The sequence below is a fragment of the Elephas maximus genome, chromosome 7, assembly GCF_024166365.1.
Source record: "Elephas maximus indicus isolate mEleMax1 chromosome 7, mEleMax1 primary haplotype, whole genome shotgun sequence".
Classification (NCBI taxonomy): domain Eukaryota; kingdom Metazoa; phylum Chordata; class Mammalia; order Proboscidea; family Elephantidae; genus Elephas; species Elephas maximus.
Window position 1 is genome coordinate 65,912,624 of NC_064825.1, and position 27,779 is coordinate 65,940,402.

At 39.7% G+C, this 27,779-nt stretch overlaps 1 protein-coding gene across 1 annotated transcript in view; it reads left to right on the forward strand.

Annotated features, from left to right (window-relative positions):
* Positions 1-733: 733 nt before the first annotated feature.
* The window catches only part of CTR9 (CTR9 homolog, Paf1/RNA polymerase II complex component), a 34,756-nt gene continuing 7,710 nt past the window's right edge, over positions 734-27,779 (forward strand). The window contains exons 1-16 of the mRNA XM_049890379.1: positions 734-1,023; positions 2,298-2,396; positions 4,398-4,637; positions 5,143-5,260; positions 5,714-5,803; positions 6,910-7,058; positions 9,741-9,848; positions 18,750-18,857; positions 18,985-19,221; positions 19,461-19,550; positions 19,669-19,797; positions 19,906-20,089; positions 20,811-20,899; positions 22,512-22,697; positions 22,787-22,874; positions 23,041-23,189. Coding sequence (XP_049746336.1) covers positions 979-1,023; positions 2,298-2,396; positions 4,398-4,637; positions 5,143-5,260; positions 5,714-5,803; positions 6,910-7,058; positions 9,741-9,848; positions 18,750-18,857; positions 18,985-19,221; positions 19,461-19,550; positions 19,669-19,797; positions 19,906-20,089; positions 20,811-20,899; positions 22,512-22,697; positions 22,787-22,874; positions 23,041-23,189 — 2,109 coding nt within the window. The 5' untranslated portion in view covers positions 734-978. The remainder of the gene's footprint in view (positions 1,024-2,297; positions 2,397-4,397; positions 4,638-5,142; positions 5,261-5,713; positions 5,804-6,909; positions 7,059-9,740; positions 9,849-18,749; positions 18,858-18,984; positions 19,222-19,460; positions 19,551-19,668; positions 19,798-19,905; positions 20,090-20,810; positions 20,900-22,511; positions 22,698-22,786; positions 22,875-23,040; positions 23,190-27,779) is intronic.

Sequence of the window (27,779 nt, forward strand, 5' to 3'; positions counted from 1 at the left end):
CAAAATATAGGTTTTAACTCCTTTGTTTTTTAATTCACATTTCTTCTTTGACTGCTGCTTTTCTTGAATGTACCTCAGTATGCAATCAGCTAGGGTTTGTGTTCAAACTGAGTACTGTTGAACTATTACGCGTTCACAACTGTTTAGTGGAGCACGTGACAAGTAGGTGCTACTGTAATATTAAAGTAAAAACACAGAGAAGCAAACAGGCCTTGCTAAACCCAAAAACCAAGCCCACAGCCGTCATCGGGGCAATTCCGACTCGCAGCAACCCTAGGCCTTGCTAGTTGTCCCCACATCACCAGAATCCGAAAGTGGAATGACTCACGTAATAGGTGAACAATGAACTAATGACTGGGTTGGATTGAGGAATGAATTTTTGTATTATTGGCAGCAAGCCTAGGGAGGAAGCAAGACTGGCCAGCCCCATCCAACAGAGGCTAAGCCTGGGGCTCAGAGGATTGACCAAAGCTTCCCAATCAGTCAACGGCCAGGCCCCGAACCCGCGCCTTATTCGTTCTCCGCCCACTCTGGGATGGCCGCATTCGTTACTCCGCCCACTTCAGGGCGGAGCCGCTTCGCCTACGGTGTTTTTATTCCGGCTCGCGCAAGTGCCGAGCTTATACTCAAAAGTCTCAGGGCTACAGAGGCTTTGTAAATTCTCAGTCAACCTACAGTCGATTCGCGAACGAAAGCCTCGGGAAACACGAGAGCCACAGGTAGAGCCACCACAGGACTCACCGGCCCGCGAGGAATCCTTCCGGGGCAGGGGGCGGGGCCGCCGGAAGTGGCCGGGCGCCGTCTGCTGCTCCTTGTTTGAGCCGCTGACGGGAAGGAGAAGCCCGAGCTCCGGCTGCGCCGCAGGGCGGCAGTCACAACTAGAGCCCGACCAACAGCTAGCCCCTGGAAGAGCCAGAAGCCAGGACTACGGGCTGCTGAGCGGCGGGGCTGGACGCCCGCTTGCCTTTTGATCTCATCATGTCGCGGGGCTCCATCGAGATTCCCCTCCGGGACACTGACGAGGTAAGTGTCGAATATGGGGGAGGTGGGAGCCGTGAACTTGGACGATCTCCCTCCCCCCTTCCCTTTCTCGACTTGGTTCCCGAAGCAAGAGGAATCCCCTCCCCCAGAAGCCCCTGCCGAAATGCCCGGCCAAAGCTCCGGTCACCTCTTTTCCCAACCCCTGCACCGTCTGAGGCTGGGTACACCTGCGTCCTCGCAGCCTCAGGGCCACTTCGAGAAGTCTTCTTCTTGAAAGTTCTCCTTCTGCCTGTTACCTGTTTGTTTTCGACAGAACTCCACTCTTCTCCCAAATAATTCAGAGGCGCAGGGGTGTGAGCGTGCCCGATAAACACTAAATCCCGCCACAGATTACAGAAGTGGGCGCTGATGTCACTGTGGTCTATCTAGTGTTTCTTGGGAATACATAGGATTTCGCTCCTTCTCCTCTTCAAACTCGAGTCTGTCATTGTGCACTATTTCCACCACACAGGACACGTAGCAAAACAGTCAAATGATCTGTGGAGTTGCCACAGCGACATAGGGACCTTAAGATATAGCTTATTAGAGTGTCTAAGGAGAACCTGCTACTGTGTACTGATGGAAGTAATCCTCTCTCCCTCACCCTTTAACCAGAGGTGGTCTATGACTTGCTCTCAGCTTTGGTATTAGGTCTTATTGGACATTTCCTATTACCATTTTTGTTTTATTTAGATTAATTTTGAGATATAATTCATATACCATAAAATTCAGTGGTTTTTAATATATTCACTAAGTTGTATAATCATCATCATATCTAATGCCAGAACATTTTCTTCTTATTATTTTTGTGCCCCATTCAGGAGTGTCTGTAACACACAGATGCTCCTGCCATGATTAGTGTGTACAGTGGCATTCAACTTTGCATTTGCGTATAAGGTTGTACTTCGCAAGTTGTCAGACCTACCTCATCAGTGTCCCTAGGTTGCTCGTTTGCACTTTATTTGAATTATGTGTTAAGCAGGGTTTTTGTGTTATTTTTGAGTAAGCAAAGTTTTTGTGGCATTTTGTCATTCTAGTGATTTGGGGACAACTAGCAAGATCTGTTTGCTTTTCTGTGCTTTTACTTTAGTATTACAGTAGAAGCTGCTTGTCATGTGCTCCATTAAACAGTTCTTAACACATAGTGAATAGTTCGCCATACTTAAATTGAACACAAACCCTAATTGTGTGCATTTTGAGGTACGTTCAAGAAAAGCAGCAAAGAAGAAATGTGAATTTTAAAAAAGAAGTGTTAAAACCTACACTTTATGTTTTAGGTTATTGAACTTGACTTCGATCAGTTACCGGAGGGGGATGAAGTTATCAGCATTCTGAAACAGGAGCACACACAACTGCACATATGGATTGCTTTGGCGGTTAGTGTTCCTTTAACAAATATTCTTACTTGTTGGTTGGGAAAATAGTGGTTTCTGTTTTCAGATATAGTAATATCCAGCTTGGGCACATGATAAATAAATTGTACTAAGTCTATGGAAGCAGTTTGTCTTACCATTTGTGGAACAGTAAGCCCGTTTTCCTAAATGATGTGTAGTCTGCTGATAAATTTGCTTGTGTGTTGATATAGGTAAAATTCACTTACGTGAGTACGTGATACTGAATATTAAATATTTGATTATGTCATGATTATTCAGTGAAACTGGGTTATGGTTTAGAGATAAGCTGAGAAAATACAATTTGCCATTGCTACTTAACATTGTTCTTGTTCCCCATAACAGTAAAACAATTCCCATAAAATACTCTAGAAAGTGATTAGGTTCCAAGGCTAACCCACAAAAGCTTTTTGGGTGAAATTTATCTCCGGCTTAAGTTCGTTGTCTGTGTTTGTTCCCCTCCTTCCATAATACGACCATTACTGGAGATTATCAGGAAAATCACCTCAGAAAGGCTAAAATATGCTCTGCCTCCTCCCCCCATCCGTCAGCACTAGCTGCATAAAGTTTTTTGGGATTTTTTGTTTGTTTTTCTGTTATGGAAATAGGTAGTAATACTGTAATCATTATTTCTAAGCAGGTGTGCCACAGGTCACGTTCATGTAAAGATACATAGGAGGGCACCTGATGTCTTGAAGAGTCAAAGAAGTAGTTCTAGAATTGGGCTTATATCCAGTGCTCAGGCTTATTAAAATTTACTTTTCCTTGGATGTGGATTTATAGAGATACACTTTCAGTGACAAGCAGTGCCTTCCTGAATTGAAGTACCAGGTTTTCTTATTACTTCTTATTCCATGGAGAATAAGCCATTAATCCTTGTGCATATTTTAAAATCAAAAGAGAACTTATAATGTTTTAGTACATGCACTTCATTTAACAGCACTTTTGTGAAGATTGGAATAATGGAGAATTAGCATGGCACCTGCTATGTTAATATAGGTGGTTACAGAGGAAATATGGGAATATAAGTTGTTACAGAGGAAAGAGTGTAGGCTTTGGAATTAGAGAGGCCTTTGTTCAAATCCCAACTCAGCTGCTAACTAGCTGTGTGATCTTTGACAGAGATGTACCTTCTGAGCCTGTTTCTTTATCTTCAGTATGAGGATGTTAGTACCTACTTCATAGGGTGGCTCTATACATTAGAGATGATGTGTGTGACGCTTCTAGCATAGTATGTGGCCCATGCCAAGTGATCAATAAGTGATAGATATTCCTTTTACTATTTATAAATACAATGGAAGTTACTTAATATGCCCAGATAACTTTTGGTAAATCAAGAACCAAAACCCAAGTTTTCTATCTAGAATTCTTTATACCTCCTGTTTTGCTTTCTCAGGCTTTGCTTGTTTGAAAATTTAGTTCGAAATCAACTATTGCTCGGAAAGAAGTAAATGGGAAGCATTTGTAGGGATCCTAATTTTTTTAACAGCTTAGTGAAGGCATACTTGAGCTGTGATCAGTGGCACATACTTGTGCCATTTGATAAGTTTTATGTATACATTACCTGTGAAACCATCACCACAATCATGATAATGAATATTTCCAGTCACCCCCAAAAACCTTCCCCCCACCACTGCATCCCCAGGCAACCACTGATCTGCTGTTTATCACTAAAGATTAGTTTGCATTTTCCAGAATTTTATATAAGTGGAATCATATGGCGTGTACTCTTTTTTGATCTGGTTTCTTTCACTCAGCATAATTATTTTGCGGTTTATCCGTGTTGTAGCGTGTTCATTCCTTTTTACTGCTGAGTAGTGTCCATTGCACAGCGACACCAGAGCTGGTTTATCTGTCCCCTGCTGATGGACGTTTAGGGTGTTCCCAGTTTGCCTGTTACAAATAAAGCTGCTGGAAACGTTCACGTAAAAGGTTTTTGTATGACCATATGCTTCAGCGATTCTAATTTAATTGCTTACTGCGTAGCTGGAATACTACAAGCAAGGAAAAACAGAAGAGTTTGTCAAGTTGTTGGAAGCAGCTCGTATAGATGGCAATTTGGACTACAGAGACCATGAAAAAGACCAGATGACTTGCTTGGATACACTGGCGGCCTACTATGTCCAACAGGCTCGGAAGGAAAAGAATAAGGACAATAAGAAGGATCTGATTACACAGGCAACCCTGTTGTATACGATGGCTGATAAAATTATTATGTATGATCAGGTAAAATAAGTTACGTTTCTTTGAATTTATGAAAGGGAGAAAAACGTACCACAAGAAAGCAAAATGTGTGTGATAGGCAATGAGATTTTTTTCTCAAAGAATTTTTCTTAAAATAATATGATTGTTCAAGAAAAAGCATTCCTCATTAAGATGGGAATTTCTTTGGTGCTTGTACTGTTGGTGTACTATGGGCAAATTTAGCATATAAAACGTGTTGAATTAGTAATCCCAACATCTCCAGGTGTATTTCAAGCAGATTTTAAGTAATTTGAACTTTTCTTGTTGTCATTGTTACTGGCACAGAGGACTTGCATTTCAGGATAGTTTCTCAATTTGCAATTAAGAATTGCTTGTTGGTAATTTAAACACATTACAGTTGCTGGAGGAATTTGTATGACACTCCACCCCTTTCCTATATGATTTTCATTTTATGTTACACGTTCATGATAAATTGTGATTAGTCCTTGGTAAACAAAAGCCTAAGGTGATTATATGACTTTTTCAGAACCATTTGTTGGGAAGAGCCTGTTTCTGCCTACTTGAAGGTGACAAAATGGATCAAGCTGATGCACAGTTTCATTTTGTACTCAACCAGTCTCCAAATAATATTCCAGCCCTTCTTGGTAAGTGATCTTCAGCAACCTTTTTCGAATCTATTTTTTTCACGTGTTGCCTAAAATATATCTCTTTGTAAGCTCCTTAGGAACTGGGCCTGACAGCAAAGTGGAACAGCTTTGTCTTTTCAAAAGTGAAACTATCTACAACAAATTATGGTTTCTATCGAAATTGCAGAAATAAAATACGTACCATTAAGAATAATTTTTTATTTCCTTCTAAAGACTAAATAAAACACTGTTTAGATAACTCCAGATTATTTGAATTATTATTTTATAGATACATAAAGACAGGAGTGTTCTATTTATAGGCATAAATTAATATACCCTGATGGTAAACAAGTTTTGCTATGAAATCATGTCACTATTTTTAAGCATTTAGGTCAATTAATGTAAAGCATATTAGGTTTGTGTTCTTTAACTAGACAGTATGTGCTTATTTTTTTTAAAAAATCATTACAGGTAAAGCTTGCATTTCATTCAACAAGAAGGATTACAGAGGAGCTCTTGCTTATTATAAGAAAGCATTGCGTACTAACCCAGGATGTCCAGGTAAGGGGAAAACTATTTTAGGTCTAATCTATGTGTGACTCAACTTAAAATATTGATGATTTCGCAGTAGTTTGTGAAGTTTGTTGGCTGGGTAGTAGATCATAGTATAATCTTTCTGCACTATACTATTTTTCTTTTCCAAAATCTTGTTTACTGAGCAAATTTTTCTTGAGCACTCTGTATGTGCCAGGCACTACCCTAGAAATTCAGCAATGAAGAAAAGAAAACAAAAGTCCCTGCCCTTGTGGAATTTATTCTCTAGTGGGAAAGATAGGCAATAATTAAGATAAATAATTACAATATATGCTATGTTAGATATTGATAAGGGCTAAGGAGAAAGAAAAAGCAGGAAAGGGATATGAGAAGTGTTAGGGTGAGGGATGCTTAGAAGAGATGACCAGAGACACATCACTGAAAAGGTAACGTTTGCATAAAGACCTAAGACCCATCCAGATATATGGGGAAGATCATTCCCAGAAAGAGAGAATAGGAAGTGCAAAGGTCCTCAGAATAGAGTGTGTCTATCAGGTTTGAGGAAGAGTGAGGAAGCTAGTGTATCTGGTACAGGGAGAAATAGGGTAAAAGACAGAGGGGATAGATCTACTGACTAGTGGAGGGGTTGGCCTTTTGGTATAACCTTGAAACTGGGTTATAGCTATAAGCAGAGCTCTGAAGGAATGGCAGTGTGTGCATATAATCAGCCACAATATTTAAAGTCTTAATGGAATTTTTTGTTTTCTGTTTAAAATTTGGTCTTCAGGAACGAGATATTGAAGGTATAGTTTTAACAGGGATGTTAGAAGAGAAAAAAAATACCAGTATTATAGGTGTTCTGTTCTCTGGTGAGGCAGGTATCCGTGATTGGGGGAGGGGAGTGGAGGATGGGGAGTGGTATAATTCAACCTCTAGTGAAACAAGATTTGTGGCATAGCAAGAGATTTTATAGTATGGTTGCACTATACTATAGAATTATAAAATTAAAAGCCTTAATTTAGGACTTTTGTGACTCATAAATAGAGATGGGTTAAATTTTTTTTTTTTTTTATTGAACTTGAACCTTTGAAATGCTTGTTTGAGAGATTGAATATCTGATTCTATGTTTTTAGCGGAAGTTCGTTTAGGAATGGGTCATTGCTTTGTGAAGCTTAACAAACTGGAGAAAGCTCGTCTGGCATTCAGCAGAGCCCTGGAACTCAATTCCAAATGTGTGGGAGCATTGGTTGGACTGGCTGTTCTAGAACTCAATAATAAAGAGGTATGTAAATCAAAAAATTACATAGTTCATGACTGATTTGTAGGTCCACAGTCCCTTATCTAAAACCGCAGGGGCCAGATGTGTTTCAGAAGTCAAGATTTCAGATTATAGAAAGGTAATATACTACCAACAACAACCAAAAACTGTGTGTCATTACGCATGTACATATATAGGCATATATGTATGTGGGTATGAATATATGGGTACAGATACATGCACAGATAGATGTATCTGTAGGCATATGTACACACGGGTGTGTATTTGTCTGCATGTATATTCATATAATAAACCATACAGAGGACACAGTTACAGATACTTCTTAGACATAACCAAACACTTTGCGAGATTGGTTTTCTGGGATTGAAGACTTAGGACCATAGTCTCGTGAGATAGCTCAGGTAATTTGCATAATATAGTTCATAAAGTATATGTTCTACATCCCAATGTAGTGAGTAGTGTCTGGGATCTTAAAAGCTTGCAAGCAGCCATCTGACATAAAACTAACCTGTTGAAAACCCATTGCCGTCAAGTTGATTCCGACTCATAGGAACCCTATAGGATAGAGTAGAACTGCCCCATAGGCTTTCCAAGGAGCAGCTGGTGAATTTGAACGGCCAACCTTTTGGTTAGCAGCCGAGCTCTTAACCACTGCGCCACCAGGCCTCCAACATACAACTATTGGTCTCAATTCACCTGGAACAAAAGAGAAAGAAGGAAACCAAAGACTCAGAAGAAAGTAGTCTACAGAGCTGTTAGTATACACGAACCGCAGACTCATCTACCTGAGACCAGAAGAACTAGATGATGCCCAGCTACCACTACAGACCATTCTGATCAGGGCCACAATAGATGGATCTTGATAGAACAGAAGAAAAACGTGGAACAGAACTAAAATTCTTGAAAAGTTCATACTTACTGGACCAGTTGAAATTAGAGGACTCCCCGACTGTCACCCTTAGATACTCTTTAAACCTTAAATTGAAATTATCCTTTGAGGTCACCTTTTAGCTAAATAACGGATTGGCTTTTAAAGTAAAGAATATCATCCATGAGTAATGAGTTTCTTTAAAAAAAAATTATCCATATGAGACCAAATGGTCAAAAATTATCTAAAGCAAAGATGACAAGGTAAGAGAGAGGGTACTGCAAGTGGTATATCCAGAAGGGAATGAACGAGGGTAATACATTGTTGAAAAATGTAACCAATATCACTGAATAATTTGTGTAGAAGTTATTAGATGAGAACCTCATTTGCCGTGTAAACTTTTACCTTAATCACAATAAAATATTGAAAAACAAAAAAGATAATATAGTGCATGTTTGTATAATATATAACACCTCAGTGAGATTAGCACTCCAAAGTCAGACTAATATTTTTGTGACAAAATGAGTGAATTTTCACACGAATTGTAATAACCTCACAATCCAGGTACAGTTTTGTCACCAGATGAGTTTGCTCCAAGATTATAGAATAAGCTTTGGAGTTTTTGGATTTCAGAATTCCAGATAAGGTATTATAGACCTGTATATCAGGTTGGAAGGAGACCTGGTAATGCAGTGGTTAAATGCTCAGCTGCTAACTGAAAGGTTGGCGGCTCGAACCTACCAACCACTCTGCGGGAGAAAGATGTGGCAGTCTGTTTATTATATCAGCCTTATAAGATGAAAGAAAGGGGAAAGGAAAAAAAGCTTTCTCTTAAAGAAGTCTATCTGATTGAAAAGGAAGCTCACAGTATGCGACTCCTTATGTGTAAATGTCCACAACAGGGCTACCAAGATTTTTAGGCCACAGCACTGTTGACATTTTGGGCCAGGTATAACACTCTGTTATAGGAAGCTATCCTGTGCATTGTAGGATGTTTGGCAGCATCCCTGACCTTTACCACTAGGTGCCAGTAAGTATCCCCCAGGTCGTAATAACCAAAAATGACATTGCCAAATGTTGCCTGGAGAGTCAATAACACTTCTAGTTGAGAACCACTGCCTTAGAGCAGTCTTCAAAAAGGGGGACTAGATTATCTTGAGTGGTTTGGATCAATCATGATTCACCCCTAGAGTTAAGGAAGAGGGAGGGAAGGATCTTTCCTTTCTAAAGTCAAAAGATCACCACAGGCTACAAAATCTGTATTCTCTTAGCAGGGTAAGAGTGATGGAATGGCTGTTGGGTAGTCCACAAACCTTGAGGGATAACGGAAAGGTTCCAAAATTTGATTGTGGTAAAGGTTGCACAACTCTGTGAATATACTAAAAAACATTGAATTGTATACTTTAAATGAGTGAATGGTATGTGAATTATATCTCAATAAAGCTGATAAAAATGCAGACTGTTTGGAGTATTTTCTATTATTTGCCTTGTGGATCCTTATGGATTAGCAGTAAATTATTTAAGAACATGGTATCAAATGTATTTGTTACATACACCCAATTTCAGAGGACGTGTTGTACCTTACCATGGGGTACTTTTACAGTTAAGTTTTTAAATGAAACTAAATTCTGTTTGTTATCTGTTTTGCATCCTAGTGGAAGTTAACTAACACAAGAGCCACATTTTGGCATCTGAATTTAGGTTTATATAATCTTATTTCCTGAGACTGTAAAGAAAACTTTGAAAAAGTGGTGATTAACTAATCGAACTTCAAGTGCCATTTAAGTAATAACCCCATTGTTTTTGTTTTCTTTCAGGCTGATTCCATCAAAAATGGTGTCCAGCTTCTTTCTAGAGCCTATACTATTGATCCTAGCAACCCTATGGTGTTAAACCACTTGGCAAACCACTTTTTCTTCAAAAAGGTAAAATGACTTTTAAAACGTTGTTTGCTTTTCCCAGAGAGTATGGCCCCTGGACACACTTTTAGCTCAGCAATGAGGTCATTCCTGTGGTTCACCCTTCAGCCAAAGATTGCACAGGCCCATAAAACAAAACGAGACTAAAGGGGTACAACAGTCCAGGGGCAAGGACTGGAAGGCAGGAGGGGACAGGAAAGCTGGTAATAGGGAACCCAAGGTCAAGAAGGGAGAGTGTTGACATGTTGGTTGTTAACCAATGTCATAAAACAATATGTGTACTAATTGTTTAACTGTTTAATGAGAAGCTAGTTTGTTCTGTAAACCTTCATCTAAAGTACAATTAAAAAAAGAAGTTTACTTTTAAATGCTGATTTTTGTTTTTCTGTACTGCAGTTGATGCTTGTTATAGATTGAATCTTGTCACCCAAAAACGTGTGTCAACTTGGGTAAGCCATGATTCCCAGTATCATGTAGGAATCATTCCCACCATCTTGTCATCTGAAGTGATTTTCTTATGTGTTGTAAATCCTACCTCTATGATGTTAATGAGGCAGGATTAGAGGCAGTTATGTTAATGAGGAAGGACTCAGTCTACAAGATTAGGTTAAATCTTGAGTCAATCTCTTGAGATATAAAAGAGAGAAGCAAGCAGAGGGAGGGGGACCTCATGCCACCAAGAATAAGAACCAGGAGGGGAGCGTGTCCTTTGAACCTAGGGTCCCTGTACTGAGAAGCTTCTAGACCATGGGAAAATTGATGACAAGGACTTTCCCCTGGAGCTGACAGACAGAGAGCCTTCCTCTGGAGCTGGCACCCTGACGTCAGACTTTTAGCCTCCTAGACTGTGAGACTTCTTCATTGCAAATACCTTCTTTCACCAATATAAATGGCGACTCTACAGATGGACCTTGCCAGATGGAGCACAAAGAAATCAAATTGACTACATCTGTGGAAAGAGACAGTGGAAAAGCTCAATATCATCAGTCACAACAAAGCCAGGGGCTGACTGTGGAACAGACCATCAATTCCTCATAGGCAAGTTCAAGCTGAAACTGAAGAAAATCAGAGCAAGTCCGCGAGAGCCAAAATATGGCCTTGAGCATATCCCACCTGAATCTAGAGACCATCTGAAGAATAGATTTGATGCACTGAACACTGGTGACCGAAAACCAGACGAGTTGTGGAATGACATCAAGCACATCATACGTGAAGAAAGCAAGAGGTCATTGGAAAGACAGGAAAGAAAGAAAAGACCAAGGTGGATGTCAGAGGAGACTCTGAAACTTGCTGTCAAACATCGAGCAGCTAAAGCAAAAGGAAGAATTGATGAAGTAAAAGAACTGAACAGAAGATTTCAGAGGGCAGCTCGAGAAGACAAAGTATAATAATGACATGCACAAAGAGCTGGAAATGGAAAACCAAAAGGGAAGAAGATGCTCGGTGTTTCTCAAGCTGAAAGAGCTGAAGAAAAAATTCAAGCCTCAAGTTTCAATAGTGAAGGATTCTATGGGGAAAATATTAAATGACGCAGGAAGCATCAAAAGAAGGTGGAAGGAATACACAGAGTCAGTATACCAAAAAGAGTTAGTCAATGCTCAAACATTTCAAGAGGTGGCATATGATCAGGAACCGATGGTACTGAAGGAAGAAGTCCAAGCTGCTCTGAAGGCATTGGCGAAAAACAAGGCTCCAAGAATTGATGGAATATCAGTTGAGATGTTTCAACAAACGGATGCAGCGCTGGAGGTGCTCACTCGTCTATGCCAGGAAATATGGAAGACAGCTTCCTGGCCAACTGACTGGAAGAGGAACAATATCAATGTCACACGCAAGCAAAATTTTGCTGAAGATCATTCAAAAACGGCTGCAGCAGTATATCAACAGGGAACTGCCAGAAATTCAGGCTGCTTTCAGAAGAGGACGTGGAACCAGGGATATCATTGCTGATGTCAAATGGATGCTTGCTGAAAGCAGAGAATACCAGAAGGGTGTTTACCTGTGTTTTATTGACTATGCAAAGGCATTCGACTGTCTGGATCATAACAAATTATGGATAATGTGAAGAATGAGAATTCCAGAACACTTAATTGTGCTCACGAGGAACCTTTACATACATCAAGAGGCAGTTGTTCGGACAGAACAAGGGGATACTGATTGGTTTAAAGTCAGGAAGGGTGTGCATCAGGGTTGTGTTCTTTCACCATACGTATTCAATCTGTATGCTGAGCAAATAATCTGAGAAGCTGGACTATACGAAGAAGAATGGGGCATCAGGATTGGTGGAAGGCTCGTTAACCTGTGTTATGGAGATGACACAACCTTGCTTGCTGAAAGTGAAAAGGACTTGAAGCACTTATTAATGAAGATCAAAGACCACAGCCTTCAGTATGGATTGCACCTCAACATAAAACAAAAATCCTCACAACTGGACCATGAGCAACATCATGGTAAATGGAGAAAAGATTGAAGTTGTCAAGGATTTTATTTTCCTTGGATCCACAATCAACAGCCATGGAAGCAGCAGTCAAGAAATCAAAAGACGCACTGCATTGGGTAAATCTGCTACAAAGGACCTCTTCAAAGTGTTGAAGAGCAAAGATGTCACCTTGAAGACTAAGGTGCCCCGACCCAAGCCATGGTATTTTCAATTGCATCATATGCATGTGAACACTGGACAATGAATAAGGAAGACCAAAGAAGAATTGACGCCTTTGAATGGTGGTGTTGGCGAAGAATATTGAATATACCATGGACTGCCAGAAGAACGAATAAATCTGTCTTAGAAGTACCACCAGAATGCTCCTTAGAAGCAAGGATGGCAAGACTATGTCTTACTTACTTTGGACATGTTGTCAGGAGGGATGAGTCTCTGGAGAAGGACATCATGCTTGGCAGAGTACAGGGTCAGCGGAGAAGAGGAAGACCCTCAACGAGGTGGATTGACACAGTGGCTGCAACAATGGGCTCAAGCATAACAACGATTGTAAGGATGGCGCAGAACCGGGCAGTGTTTTGTTCTGTTGAGCATAGGGTGGCTAAGAGTCAGAGCTGACTCAACAGCACCTAACAGCAACAACAACAGACTGTGAGAGAATGTCTGTTAAAGCCATCCGCTTGTGGTATTTCTGTTATAGCAGAACTAGATGACTAAGACAGAATTTGGTACTGGAAGAGAGAGGTGCTGCTCTAACAGATACCTAAAATGTAGAAGCAGTTTTGAAATTATGAGTGGATAGGGGCTGGAAGAGTTTCAAAGTGCCTAATAGTAAAGGCCTAGCTTGCCTTGAAGAGGCCGTTGCTGGAATTATGGCTGTCAGAGACAATTTTAGTGAGGACTCAGAAGGAACTAAGGAAAGCTGTTACACTGGAGGTGGTGCATATGGCAAGAAGCACCAGCAGAACCAGACCAGCTCATGACAGTGCTAGAGCCGCCCCATGGAGCAAGAGAGCTGAGTGCCTTTGCGTAGGCTTCCTGGCAGAGTGGGGTGCCTCCAGGCACTTAATGGTGAGCTAGGCTTGCTGACTCACGGAGCAAGAGAGCTGATTGCCTACTAGCAGAGTAGAGTGCCTCCAGTCACTTATCAGTGGAGCTAAAGAGCTTTGGAACACTTGCCTCAGCAGGGCAGACTCAGATGGCGAAGCCCAAGGGGCTGAGAAGCCATGGAACGGGGAAGCAGAAGCTAAGGAGACAAGGAACAGAGGAAGCTGAGCTGCCTCAGTCCCAAAGGGTAGAGCCATGATCTCTGGGATCTCAAAGGGTAGAGTCGCTATTCAGATGGACTAGGAGAATGGGGCCGCCCAAATTTGAGGGAGCAGAGTTGCTATTCCAGTGGGCCTGGAAGGTGGAGCTGAAGCCCAGGGCTGAGGGGCCTCGACTCAGAATCCAGAGGGTGTGGCCAATACCTAAAGTCTGGAGGGCAAGGTCATTGTCTAAGTGGTCTCAGAGAACAGAGGATTATTTTCATGTCTTCGGAGCTAATGTAATGTGTTCTGCTGACTTGCTTGGTGCCTGTTATCCCTTCTTTCCCTCCCGTTTCTCCTGTTTGTAATGAAAATGTCTAGCTTGCGCCTGTTCCACCATTGTACTTTGGAAGCATATAACTTGTATTCTCGATTTCACAGATGAAGAGGAATTTTTGGAATTTGCACTTGGAGTTGATTTAAGACTTTTGCTACAATATGATGGAGTGGATGTGTTTTACATGTGGCAAGGACGTGAATTTTGGGAGGCCAAATGGAAACCCTGGTGGCATAGTGGTTAAGAGCTATAACTGCTAACCAGAAGGTCGACAGTTCGAATCCACCAGGCGCTCCTTGGAAACCCCATGGGGCAGTTCTACTCTGTCATATAGGGTAGTTATGAGTCAGAATTGACTCAAAGGCAACAGGTTTGATTTGGTTTTGGTTTTAAAGGGTGGCATGTCATGGATTGCATGTGTCCCCCAAAAATATGTGTCAACTGGGCTAGGCCATGATTCCCAGTATTGTGTGATTGTCCACCATCTTGTTATCTGATGTGATTTTCCTATGTGTTGTAAATCCTACCTCTATCATGTTAATGAGACAGAATTAGAGGCAGTTATGTTAATGAGGCAGGACTCATCTACAAGATTTGGTTGTGTCCTGAGTCTCTTTTGAGATACAAAAGAGAAGCAAGCAGAGAGACATGAGGTCCTCATGCCACCAAGAATGAAGAACCAGGAGGGGAGCACGTCCTTTGGACCTGGGGTCCCTGCGCTGAGAAGCTCTTAGACCAGGGGAAGATTGATGACAAAGACCTTCCCCTAGAGCCAACAGAGAGCCTTCCCCTGGAGCTAGCACCCTGAATTTGGACTTCTAACCTACTAGACTGAGACAGTATGAATTTCTGTTTGTTAAACCCATCCACTTAGGGTATTTCTGTTATAGCAGCACTAGATAACTAAGATAATGCTGTATTTTTTTTTTTTTTTTAAAACTGGAAAGAAATCTAAAAATGTCAGAGTTTTTTTCAAATCAGTGTCTTTGTTCATTATGTTGGGGTGGGTTTATTCATTAATATATTCACTTAAAATTTACTGACCCTTTATATTCTACACAGCACTGGGATAGGGATGTGGAGGTCAGTGAGACATGGTTTCTGCACTTAGGAACTCAGTTCATAGAAAACACAGACTTGTAAACACATGTAAATGTGAAAATAAAGATCTCTGCCCAGACGCGGTAGAGAAATGAAGTGGTAGAGTGGCTAAGGAAGGTTTTCATGGAGATGGAAAAACTTTTGAACTAGATTTTCAGGAATGAAGAGGAAGTGACTAGGTAGTTGAATGGGTAAGGGCACAGATCTGTGAAATAGTTCACTTTAATAAGAGCATAGTGTATGGTTGACTTATGTAGTAAGTGATGGATTGGATCCAGATATGGGCACTTGTGAAATATAAGGAGTTTCGATGTAATTATGGTGAAACAAGAAGTCATTGAAGTTTTTGTTTGTTATTTTTGCATGTTGGTCATGGTGTATTTTTTAAATTGCCATTAATTCTTTAGAAGCAATATTTAAATTTCTTAAAATATTAAATTGTAAATTTTGTTGAGAAAGTTTTTATACAGAATCATGTAAGTTTAATCTTTCATATAGGGAAAGAAAAGTTGCTATCAAGTCGATTCCAACTCATAGTGACCTTATATGACAGAGTAGAACTGCCCCATAGTGTTTCCAAGGCTGTGATCTTTACAGAACCAGAGTGCCACATCTTTCTCCTGCAGAGTGGCTGGTGGGTTCAGACTGCTGGTCTTTCGGTTTGTAGTCGAGTGCTTAACCCCTGAGTCACCAGGACTCCTTCTTTCTTGTCGAAACCGTGTACTGAATTGTGCCAAGAACTTTAAACTAATAAAATAGCAGTTTAGGTAAAAGTTCACAAAACAGTATCAATGCTTATTAATACTGGCTACTATATTATTGCTGTTGTATACATTGAGTGCTTTCTAAATGCCAAGCACTGTTAAAAATGTATTACATGTATTATATAATATTCACAACAATGAGATAGATAATATTATCCTCATTTAAATTAATGCAGCGTTAATAGTCTGAGGTCACTCAGCTATTAACCTTGATACTTTACTCCTACTGGCTATAGAAGCAAGCATACTCTCCTTTCATAATGAGTTCTTGATTAACACTCTAACACTATGACTGTCATAGTACTAAACTTTTCAGGGTGGAGATAGAAATGTATCCTATAGGTAGGGACGTAGTGGGTAAGAGCTCGGCTGCTAACCAAAAGGTCAGCAGTTCAAATCCACCAGGTGCTCCTTGGAAACCCTATGGGGCAGTTCTGTTCTGTAGGGTTGCTGTGAGTTGGAATTGATTCAACGGCAATGGGTTTTTTAACAGGAGGTAAATTAGGCAATACTGTTTAAGATGAAAGTTACACAAGCTAGTTTGTTTTTCACTGAAAAAACAAAGGACTGATTCTAAGTATTTGTGTGTATATCTAGTAATAAGCAGTGTTGTGAGCAATGTTCACAGCTGCTATGACAACTTTTGAAAACCAAATGAGAATTATTCAGTTTTCACCCTTCCACTAGTTACCCTTCCACTGCTGAAGATTAAGGTTTTTTGTACTTAAGAACATGATCAGTATATATAGAACCTTATATAATGAGAATTATTCAGTTTTCACCCTTCCACTAGTTACCCTTCCACTGCTGAAGATCAAGGTTTTTTGTACTTAAGAACATGATCAGTATATATATAGAACCTTATAGATAGCATAAATGAAATATATAAGTCAAGCCAGTTAATTTGAGTGTTTCTGAACATTTGCTGTATGGTCCAGCACTGTGCCAGGTGATGTGACATTATCGTGCACCAAAGTTTACAAAACATCATTTTGCATAGGTTTTCTCAATTATTTATCATCACAGCAGCTCTGGAAGGTAGGTAGGATATTTGTATTTCTTTGTATAAACAAACGTAAGGCTCAGCAGTGTTAGACATAATTTGCCTAAATGCAGGCAGCTAACAGATAATGAAGTTAAGATGGAACCTTTAGTTCTCTGCCCACCACACCTCTTCTTCAAGAAGAATAATTTAACTGAGAAGAGAGAGTATGATTAATTAACATCCCAGACGCTTCAGTAATCTAGTGGTATGGTGGGTTTAAGGATGGAAGCTGTCAGCACTCCAGGAGCAATGAGCACAGGCTTACCTTCAGAAGCAGCTGAGAATTGAGCTAGACCAGGTTTGGATTTGCCTGGCCTCTTGATTAGGAAAGAGAAGAACCCAGAATGCAGAGTGGATTAAGGACAAAAACTGTGGGGGAGGAAACTACAAAAGTCTCAGCTGTGCTAAAGATGTAAATGAGGATTTTAAACTAGAACCAGTTTCTTTTCTAATCTTTAATAAATCATGTAAATGTTAAATTTCACATAAAAATATTCAATTTCCTGGAAGATTTGTCATGAATTATGGAGTAATGAAATAGGAAAATCAAAGTAGATGCCATAGTAAAACAAACACAACATTTGACCTTTACCCTCATCCCAGTGAATAATATATAGATCTAGCTAAAGGGTTGTGTAATATAGTTTAAAATGTAGAATTTTAATCAACTGATTCATATTCAGGCATCACCACTAGATAGTTTTGTGGCTTTGGGCAAATAATTTTCCTAAAGTTTAATTTCCTCATTTGAAAAACAAAAATAACAGCAGCTTTGTAGAATTTGAGGGATAGTAGTTAACAAAGCTCTACTTCAGATCATGTTTCTAATCAAATGAATAAAATGCACACCTGCTAAAATGAGAAAGTCGTTACCTATCCCTCATGTATTAACTCTGACTTTGAGACTCTGAGGCAATAAACTAGATAATCTACATTGAAGAAGGGTCTAATGGGAAGATCATGAGTCATAGATTTAAATAGATTTGAATTAAAACACAAATGCTGAATTTTTAGGTATACTTAAAACTGCTCTAAAAAATAAATTGTATTAAAAATAAATGAAAAGCAAAAACTCAAGCATTGGCGCTTGCTACCTGATGTAATAGAGCATTTCCTTTGGAGTCAGAAAAAAACAATTCAGGTTCTAGCTTTTCCACCTTAGACCACACGCTTCACTTCTTCAGCATCAGTTTCCTCATCAATGAAATGGTAATAATGATATTCTTTGAAGAGTTTTTGGTTAAGATAAGAGCCAATTTAAGTATCATAGCTAGAATAGCGTTTGGCACATAATGATGATGTTAGGTGCCATCAAGTCAGTTCTGACCCGTAGGGACCCTGTGCACAACAGAACGAAACACTGCCCAGGCCTGTGCCATCCGTACAATCGTTACGCTGGAGCCCATTGTTGCAGCCAGTGTGTCAGTCCATCTGGTTGAGGGCCTTCCTCCTTTCTGCTGACCCTGTACTTTACCAAGCATGATGTCCTTCTCCACAGACTGATCCCTCTTGATAACATGTCCAAAGTATGTGAGACGTAATCTCGCCATCCTTGCTTCTAAGGAGCATTCTGGCTGTACTTTTTCCAAGACAAATTGGTTCGTTCTTTTAGCAGTCCATGGTATAGTCAGTATTCTTCACCAACATAGTAGTTCTCAATAAATTGTAACTGCTACTATTACTCTTAATAAGAGATTTAAACTCTCTTAGTTTCACTCTTAGGAAAACAGGGCTGATCCCTCAAAGGATTGTTGTGATTAAAATAATATGTGTTCGCCTGAATTTTATCCGCAAGAATAATGAAGAAAAAATGATTTGTAATTCTAGAGACAATGCTGTTATTTTTAGTTCAATTAACAAATTCTCTCAGTGGAATTTGGGGAAGTCTCATACGATACCTTTTATGATGGAGATTGTTAGAATTCTGTTCTAACAATAGAGTTCACTCAATTGATTTTCCAATCTTCATTGCTTAGGATTATAGTAAAGTCCAGCACTTGGCTCTCCATGCATTCCATAATACAGAAGTAGAGGCTATGCAGGCAGAAAGTTGCTATCAGCTGGCTAGATCATTCCACGTTCAGGTAAGATAATTTTATGACTTCTCTAAATATCTAATTCTTTTTTTTTTTTTTTTTTAATGTGTAGATCTTCAGATCTTTTAAAAACTTTTGTGCATGTTATTGGTCTTGTTTTATCTTCATTTTTTAGGAAGATTATGACCAAGCTTTCCAGTACTACTATCAAGCCACACAGTTTGCCTCATCCTCTTTTGTACTGCCATTTTTTGGTTTGGGACAAATGTATATTTATCGAGGTGACAAAGAAAATGCATCTCAGTGCTTTGAGAAAGTTTTGAAAGCTTATCCTAATAATTATGAAACTATGAAAATTCTTGGTTCTCTCTATGCTGCCTCAGAAGATCAAGAAAAACGAGATATCGCCAAGGTGTGTTTTTTAAAAATCTTAGCTATTTTCTGTTAGCTATTCCTGACTATATCCTAGACGCTTATTCATTCCTCATTTCTTGTTATTGCTAGTAGAGACATGATAGAAGCAGCTTTCTTAGATGAGCTTGTTCTGTTTTTAAGTAACAAACGTTGACTTATTAAACAGGTTGTCAGTCACTTCTTGCTTTGACAGCTTATAGTTAGAATGCTTTAACTTAATGATTTCTTTTATCTCAGGGCCACTTGAAAAAGGTCACAGAACAGTATCCTGATGATGTTGAGGCTTGGATTGAACTGGCACAAATCTTAGAACAGACCGATATACAGGTATTTTATAATTTAGTATTGCCCTTCATCCCCTTCCTAACGTGGTATCTGTAAGCATGGTGTAGTGTTCCTCTTTCGTTTTCACTTATACCTTATTCTGTCCACCATGAAAATACAGGGTGCCCTTTCAGCCTATGGAACAGCAACACGAATCCTTCAGGAGAAAGTACAGGCCGACGTCCCCCCAGAAATTCTGAATAATGTGGGTGCCCTCCATTTTAGACTTGGAAACCTAGGGGAAGCAAAGGTAGGAAAATATAAATGTTCATTTTATACCTTGTCAAGCTGAGCACAACCTTTTTTAGACTTATCAGCTAAGGTTTTTAACAATGCAATTCTCTTTTCTTTCTCATAGAAATATTTTTTGGCATCATTAGATCGTGCCAAGGCAGAAGCTGAGCACGATGAACATTATTATAATGCTATTTCTGTGACAACATCATACAATTTAGCCAGGCTGTATGAGGCAATGTGTGAATTCCATGAAGCGGAAAAACTGTATAAAAACATCTTACGGGAGCATCCTAATTATGTTGACTGTAAGAATCTTAAACTGTTTTATGTAGTAACATTCCCACAACAGCAGCTAAAATTTAGCCTGAAAAAGAAAATCTTTCTTAGACCTAGCAGTGAAAAAATTTTGAGGGTCCTAATGTTCCCATTTCTTCAAGGCAGATTTGTGCCCTACGAATAAAAAATGTAGCTCTCCTTTAGTTTCCAGCTAGAAACTAGATGAAACAGCTAAAAGCCAGACTATAGTCAGGCCATATCTTACATACTAGTGACATTTTTCTGGAGAAAATAACAGCTTACATTTGTATGGCACTTCTTTGTTAAGCGGCAGAGCCAAGGTTAGAGTCCAGATTTTCTGACTAGTCCCTCCTAGTCCATGCTCTTACCAATTTGCCATATGACAAACAACTTTTTAAGAAAAGTAACTGACAGTGATGGGCATTGGAGAGAAATTGGAAACAGACCAGCTTCAAGGTTTTTAAGTAAGCATTGGGAATAGCATGGAAGAGAGAAATCTTAAAGGTTTGCAGTGAACCATAAAACTTAAATAGTGGCAGAGTTACTGTTTGACCTGTCAAGATTGTTAAATAGTTATATTGATATTTGATATTTTTCACCTGTGGAACTCTCCTAATCATTGTATGGATGTGTTAACAAAAACTAATTGTTTCAAAAGTTTCACTTTAAAATTATGATCCTTCATAGCTAATATTTTAAACATAAAACCTTTTAAATGTATGTTTGCAGGCTATTTGCGCCTAGGAGCCATGGCCAGAGACAAAGGAAACTTTTATGAGGCTTCAGATTGGTTCAAAGAAGCTCTTCAGATTAATCAGGTTGGTAATAATAGCTCTTAGGTTGGAAAAATCATTTTTTTCACACCCCTCCCCCCGCCCCGTAAATCACTTTTTCTTTTTAATGACTTTCACTTTCCTAGTAATATTGACATCTCCCTGTTTTTTTTTTTGTTTTGGCTTTGTTTTTTCATCTGCTTGTTAAATATATTAAAGAGGTATAGTAGGCTTCATTATTTATCACGTAACAAATAAGGACCATATTTTTTGTATAAATCTCTCATAGTCCTCCTTCTTGTTTCTTCTTCCATTACCCCGCACTGTTTCTTCACCTGAACTTCATCACTTGTGACTTCGCTCATATGTCTTTTACTTCCTCTAGTTTACCTGCCTTGGAATTTAGTGCCATATGACAAAAGTTTATAGATGCAGAATATCTTAGCCTTTGGATTGGAACTGTAGAAGTCATCAAAACTTTTTGATTGTGTTGACAGAAGGTGAGACAGTGCACAATACTGGGGAAGCCAGCACAGCTTGTACAAGGCAAGGTCATGTAAGCTCCACAGATACATCCAAACTCCTGAGGGACCAAATACTAGGCTGAGGGCCATGGGGACCATGGTCTTAGGGAACATCTAGCTTAATTGGCGTAACAGTTTGTAAAGAAAATTTTCCACGTTCTACTTTGGCAAGTAGTGTCTGGGGTCTTAAAAGCTTGTGAGCGGCCATCTAAGATATTCCACTGGTCTCACCCCATCAGGAGCAAGGGAGAATGAAGAAAAGACACAAGGGAAGGATTAGTCCAAAGGACTAAAGGACCACAACTACCACAGCCTCCACCAGAGTGAGTCTAAGTACAACTAGATGGTGCCTGGCTACCACCACGGACTGCTCTGACAGGGATCACAATAGAGGGTCCTGGATAGAGCTGGAGAAAAATGTAGAAAAACTCTAACTCACAAAAAAAGACTACACTTACTGGCCTGATGGAGACTGGAGAAATCCTGAGAATATGGCCGCTGGACATCGTTTTAGCTCAGTAATGAAGTTACTCCTGAGGTTCACTCTTCAGTCAAAGATTAGACAGGTCCATGAAACAAAAGGAGGCTAAAGGGCACAACAGCCCTGAGAGCAAGGACTGGAGGGCAGGAGGGAGCAGGAAACTTATGATTGGGAACCCAGGGTCGAGAAGGGAGAGTATTAACATGTCGTGAGGTTGGTAACCAGTGTCACAAAATAATATGTATACTGTTCACTGAGAAGCTAGGTCCGTAAACCTTCATCTAAAGTACAATAATAAAAAAACTTTTTGATTGTGGCCCACAGTAAGAAATAAATTTCACATCACAACCTGGTATAAATGGGCATGTGTGTATATAAAAAATTGAAAGGAAAGTTTCACAAATAATTATTTGCTCTTCCCTATCCAGTACACTAATAGTTTTACTGTATTCCATGCTATTGCCTTTTTTATGCTGATAACTACACACTAAATTGACTTTACAACTCACTAACGAGTCTTACCTGTCAGTTTGAAAAAACTGTTGCACCTTGGAGACCTCTTCAATTAATTGTAATTAGCTATCGTGAAAAGATAATTGACCTCTCACAATCCAAATCACAGATTTTGCTTTATGTCCCTAATGTGTTTCAGGATCATCCAGATGCCTGGTCTTTGATTGGTAATCTTCATTTGGCCAAACAAGAATGGGGTCCAGGTCAGAAGAAATTTGAGAGGATACTAAAACAACCATCCACGCAGAGTGACACTTACTCTATGCTGGCTCTTGGCAACGTGTGGCTCCAGACTTTGCATCAGCCCACCCGAGATCGAGAAAAAGTAATTTCCTTTTGTCTTTTTAAACAAAACTGATACACTCGGCATTCTTGTTTGAATTTTTTATCTATAGTGTGTGTTTCTTTTTATAGGAAAAGCGTCATCAAGATCGTGCTTTGGCCATCTACAAACAAGTACTTAGGAATGATGCAAAGAATCTGTATGCTGCTAATGGCATAGGTGACTGTAAGACTAGGATACCATAACAGTGTGAAATGAATCTTCTGGGGGGAATGTTTCTCTGCAAAGATGATAAATGCAGTCGTTTTAAAACAGGACTTTTTGTTGTTTCTCTGACTGGCTACAATTAGAAAATTCTTAAATGTGAACTTTTTTATAACTTTAGGAGCTGTGTTGGCCCACAAAGGATATTTCCGTGAAGCCCGTGATGTGTTCGCCCAAGTAAGAGAAGCAACAGCGGACATCAGTGATGTGTGGTTGAACTTAGCACACATCTATGTGGAGCAAAAACAATATATCAGTGCTGTTCAGATGGTAATGTCTTGTCTTTTAAGATATTTTTACATCGGGTTCATTGTTGAGCAGGTGTTTTCTTAATCACGCTGACTCTGTCATGCAGTGTGGAGCTAACTAGCTATGTGCTATTTCATGTGATGCAGTATCTGTTCAGAGGTTTTTAATCACGCAGTGTGAAGGCCAGACGAGGTTTGTTTCCTGGCTCCACCACTAATTGCATACCTTAGGAAAAGGACATTCTTTTTGAGCCTTAGTTTTCCTGTCTATAAAATGGAGATAATTGTAGCTTAACTACCTTAACCTTGTAGAATTTTGTGAGGATCCACTGTGTAAAGTATTTGGCACAGAACTTGGCATTAACATGCTTAGCATATTAGTAAGTACTCAATAAATGGTTATTGCTGATGTTAGGTGCCATCGAGTTGGTTCCAGCACGTAGCAGCCCTTTGTACCACAGAACGAAACATTACCCAGTCCTGTGCCATCCTCACAATCGTTATGCCTGAGCCCATTGTTGCAGCTAGTGTGTCAGTCCATCTCATTGAGGGTCTTCCTGTCTTCCGCTGACCCTGTACTTTACCAAGCATGATGGCCTTCTCCAGGGACTGATCCCTCCTGACAACATGTCCAAAGTATGTAAGACACAGTCTCACCATCCTTGCTTCTAAGGAGCATTCTGGTTGTACTTCCTCCAAGGCAGATTTGTTCGTTCTTTTGGCAGTCCACGGTATAGTCCATGTTCTTTGCCAGCACCACAATTTAAAGGCGTGAGTTCTTCTTCGGCCTTCCTTATTCACTGTCCAGCTTTCCCATGCATATGATGTAATTGAAAATACCATGGCTTGGGTCAGGCACATCTTAGTCTTCAAGGTGACATCTTTGCTTTTCAATACTTTAAAAGATGTCCTTTGCAGCAGATTTGCCCAATGCAGTTTGTCTTTTGGTTCCTTGACTGCTGCTTCCATGGGTATTGACTGTGGATCCAAGTAAAATGAAATCCTTGATAGCTTCAATCTTTTCTCCCGTTTATCATGATGTTGCTTATTGGCCCAGTTGTGAGGATTTTTGTTTTCTTTATGTTAAGGTGCAGTCCATACTGAAGGCTGTGTTCTTTGATCTTCATGAGTAAGTGCTTCAAGTCCTCTTCACTTTCAGCAAGCAAGGTTGTGTCATCTCCATAACGCAGGTTGTTAACAAGCCTTCCACCAATCTTGATACCCTGTTCTTCTTTATATAGTCCAGCTTCTCAGATTATTTGTTCAGCATACAGATTGAATAGGTATGGTGAAAGGATGCAACCCTGATGCATACCTTTCCTGACTTTAAACCAATCAGTATCCCCTTGTTCTGTCCCTACAACTGCTTCTTGATGTATGAATAGGTTCCTCATGAGTACAATTAAGTGTTCTGGAATTCCCTTTCTTCGCAGTGTTATCCGTAATTTGTTACGATCCACACAGTTGAATGCCTTCATACAGTCAATAAAATGCAGGTAAACATCCATCTGGTATTCTCTGCTTTAAGGTAGGATCCATCTGACGTCGGCAATGATATCCCTGCTTCCACAACATCTTCCAAATCTGGCCTGAATTTCTGGCAGTTCCCTGTCAGTATACTGTTGCAGCCACTTTTGAATGATCTTCAGCAAAATTTTGCTTGTGTGTGATGTTGACGATATTATTTGATAATTTCCGCATTCAGTTGGATCACCTTTCTTGGAAATAGGCATAAATAAGAATCTCTTCCTGGTGGTTGGCCAGATAGCTGTCTTCCAAATTTCTTGGCATAGACGAATGTGCGCTTCCAGCACTGCACATGTTTGTTGAAATACCTTGATTGATATTCATTTAATTCCTGGAGCCTTATTTTTGGCCAATGCATTCAATGCAGCTTGAACTTCTTCCTTCGGTACCATTGGTTCCTGATCATATGCTACCTCTTGAAATGGTTGAACGTCGACTAACCCTTTTTGGTATAATGACTCAGTATTCCTTCTATCTTCTTCTGATGCTTCTTGCATCGTTTAATATTTTTCCCATAGAATCCTTCACTATTGCATCTCAAGGCTTGAATTTTTTCTTCAGTTCTCTCAGCTTGAAAAACACTTAGTGCGTTCTTCCGTTTCGGTTTTCCATCTCCAGCTCCTCGCACATGTCATTATAATACTTTGCTTTGTCTTCTCCAGCTGCCCTTTGAAACCTTTTGTTCAGTTCTTTTACTTCATCATTTCTTCCTTCTGCTTTAGCTGCTCGACATCCGAGAGCAAGTTTAAGAGTCTCCTCTGACATCCATCTTGGTGTTTCTTTCTTTCATGCATTTTCAGTGACCCCTTGCTTTCTTCTTGTGTGATGTCCTTGATGTCATTCCAAAACTCGTCTGGCCTTCTTTGGTCATTAGTGTTCAGCACGTCAAGTCTGCTCTTGAAATGGTCTCTAAATTCAGATGGGATGTATTCAAGGTCATACTTTGGCTCTCATGGACTTGCTCTGATTTTCTTCAGTTTCACCTTGAACTTGCATATGAGCAATTGATGGTCTGTTCCACAGTTGGCCCCTGGCCTTCTTCTGACTAACGATACGGAGCTTTTCCTTCGCCTCTTTCCACAGATGTAATCGATTTGATTCCTGTGTATTCCATCTGGTGAGGTCCCTCTGTGTAGTTGCCGTTTATGTTGGTGAAAAAAAGTATTTGCAGTGAAGAAGTTGTTGGTCTTGCAAAATTCTATCATTTGATCTCCAGCATTGTTTCTATCACCAAGGCCATATTTTTGAACTACTGATCCTTCTTGTTTCCAACTTTTGCCTTCCAATCACCAGTAATTATCAATGCATCCTGATTGCACATTTGATCAATTTCAGACTGCAGAAGCTGATAAAAATCTTCAGTTTCTTCATCTTTGGCCTTAGTGGTTGGTGCATAAATTTGAATAATAGTCGTAGTAACTGGTCTTCCTTGTAGATACATGGATATTGTCTTATCACTGACAGCATTGTACTTCAGTATAGAGGTTGAAAAGTTCTTTTTGATGATGAATATAACACCATTCCTCTTCGAGTTGTCGTTCCTGACATAGTAAACTATATGGCTTTCTGATTCAAAATGGCTAATACCAGTCCATTTCAACTCACTAATGCCTAGGAAATCAATGTTTATGTGTTCCATTTCATTTTTGACAATTTCCAATTTTCCTAGGTTCGTACTTCATACATTCCAGGTTCCGATTATTAATGGATGTTTGCAGCTGTTTCTTCTCATTTTGAGTCGTGCCACATCAGCAAATGAAGGTCCTGAAAGCTTTACTCCATCCACGTCATTAAGGTTGACTCTACTTTGAGGAGGCAGCTCTTCCCCAATCTTTTGAGTGCCTTCCAGCCTGGTGGGGTTCATCTTCCAGCACTATATCACACAGTGTCCTGCTGCTATTCCCAAGGCTTTCACTGGCTAATTCTTAGTAGATTGTCGGGTCCTTCTTCCTAGTCTGTCTTAGTCTGGAAGCTCAGCTGAAACCTGTCCTCCATGGGTGACCCTGCTGGTATCTGAATACTGGTGGCATAGCTTCCAGCATCACAGCAACACACAAGCCCCCACAGTACGACAAACTCACAGACACGTGGGGGCAGGAAGTGGTAGGATTGAACATTTGTTTGTTTGACCCTCTTATTTCTCGCTTGGGAAAACTGAGTTTCAGAAAGATTGAGTGACTAATTAAAAAAAAGTAAAAAGCTCCATCAAGATAGGGTTTCATGACTGTAGAATTTTGATATGCTTGTCATATTTGTAGAGTGCTTGAACTTGAAATAAAAGAATCATAGTCAACATCTATAGCATATTAAAAAGTGAAAAGACATTTAAGCTCTGTGGAGAACCCTGTGGTAATCAGAAAGAACAAGCTTCTTCCAAAAGGTAGAAAAAAGAAAGCAGAAAGAAATGGTTGATCTGTTTTCTAAGAAAGGTGAGTGATTATATCAGTGTGCAAAGTATTGGAAAGACACTAATCATAGGGACTCAGAGAACTCAGTTTGCCCATGGTGGTCTCAGAGGCTGTATTTTTGAGGTGTGCCTTTCTGATCTGAAAAACGATAATGTTGCCTTTCATAAATTGAAATTAAATTGCTAGGACTATTCAGAGCAAAACTGTCTAATCCTCTTCCCTGAAAAAGACCTTGCCCATGACAGAATATATTCCGTGGTCAGAAAGTGGTATATTTATGTCACAGTTAACAGTGGCATTTCTGTATTGGCTTTACCATGAAATTAACAACCAAAACCATAAGACTGGTCATGCTCAATGGCAGGAGACTGCACTAAATACTAGAGAAGGGTGGTAGGGAGTATAGCCCAAAAGGAGCAGGTATAGGTGGTGGCCAATAAGCTGATTCTAGAGAGTATTGCTGAAGATATGAAAAAGCCTTTCCAACCTGTTTACCTTTTCAGTGTTGTTAAGAAAATCAAAATGATGAAGAAGCCTAAATTTCAGTTGGAAAAACTATTTTGAGTATTTAGTTTTTCAAACAATCAGATATTTATGTTATGAAAATGTATTCTGATGAATGTCAAAAATCATTTCCCCACTTATTCTCTGAAATTACTCATTCAAAGGGTAAAATA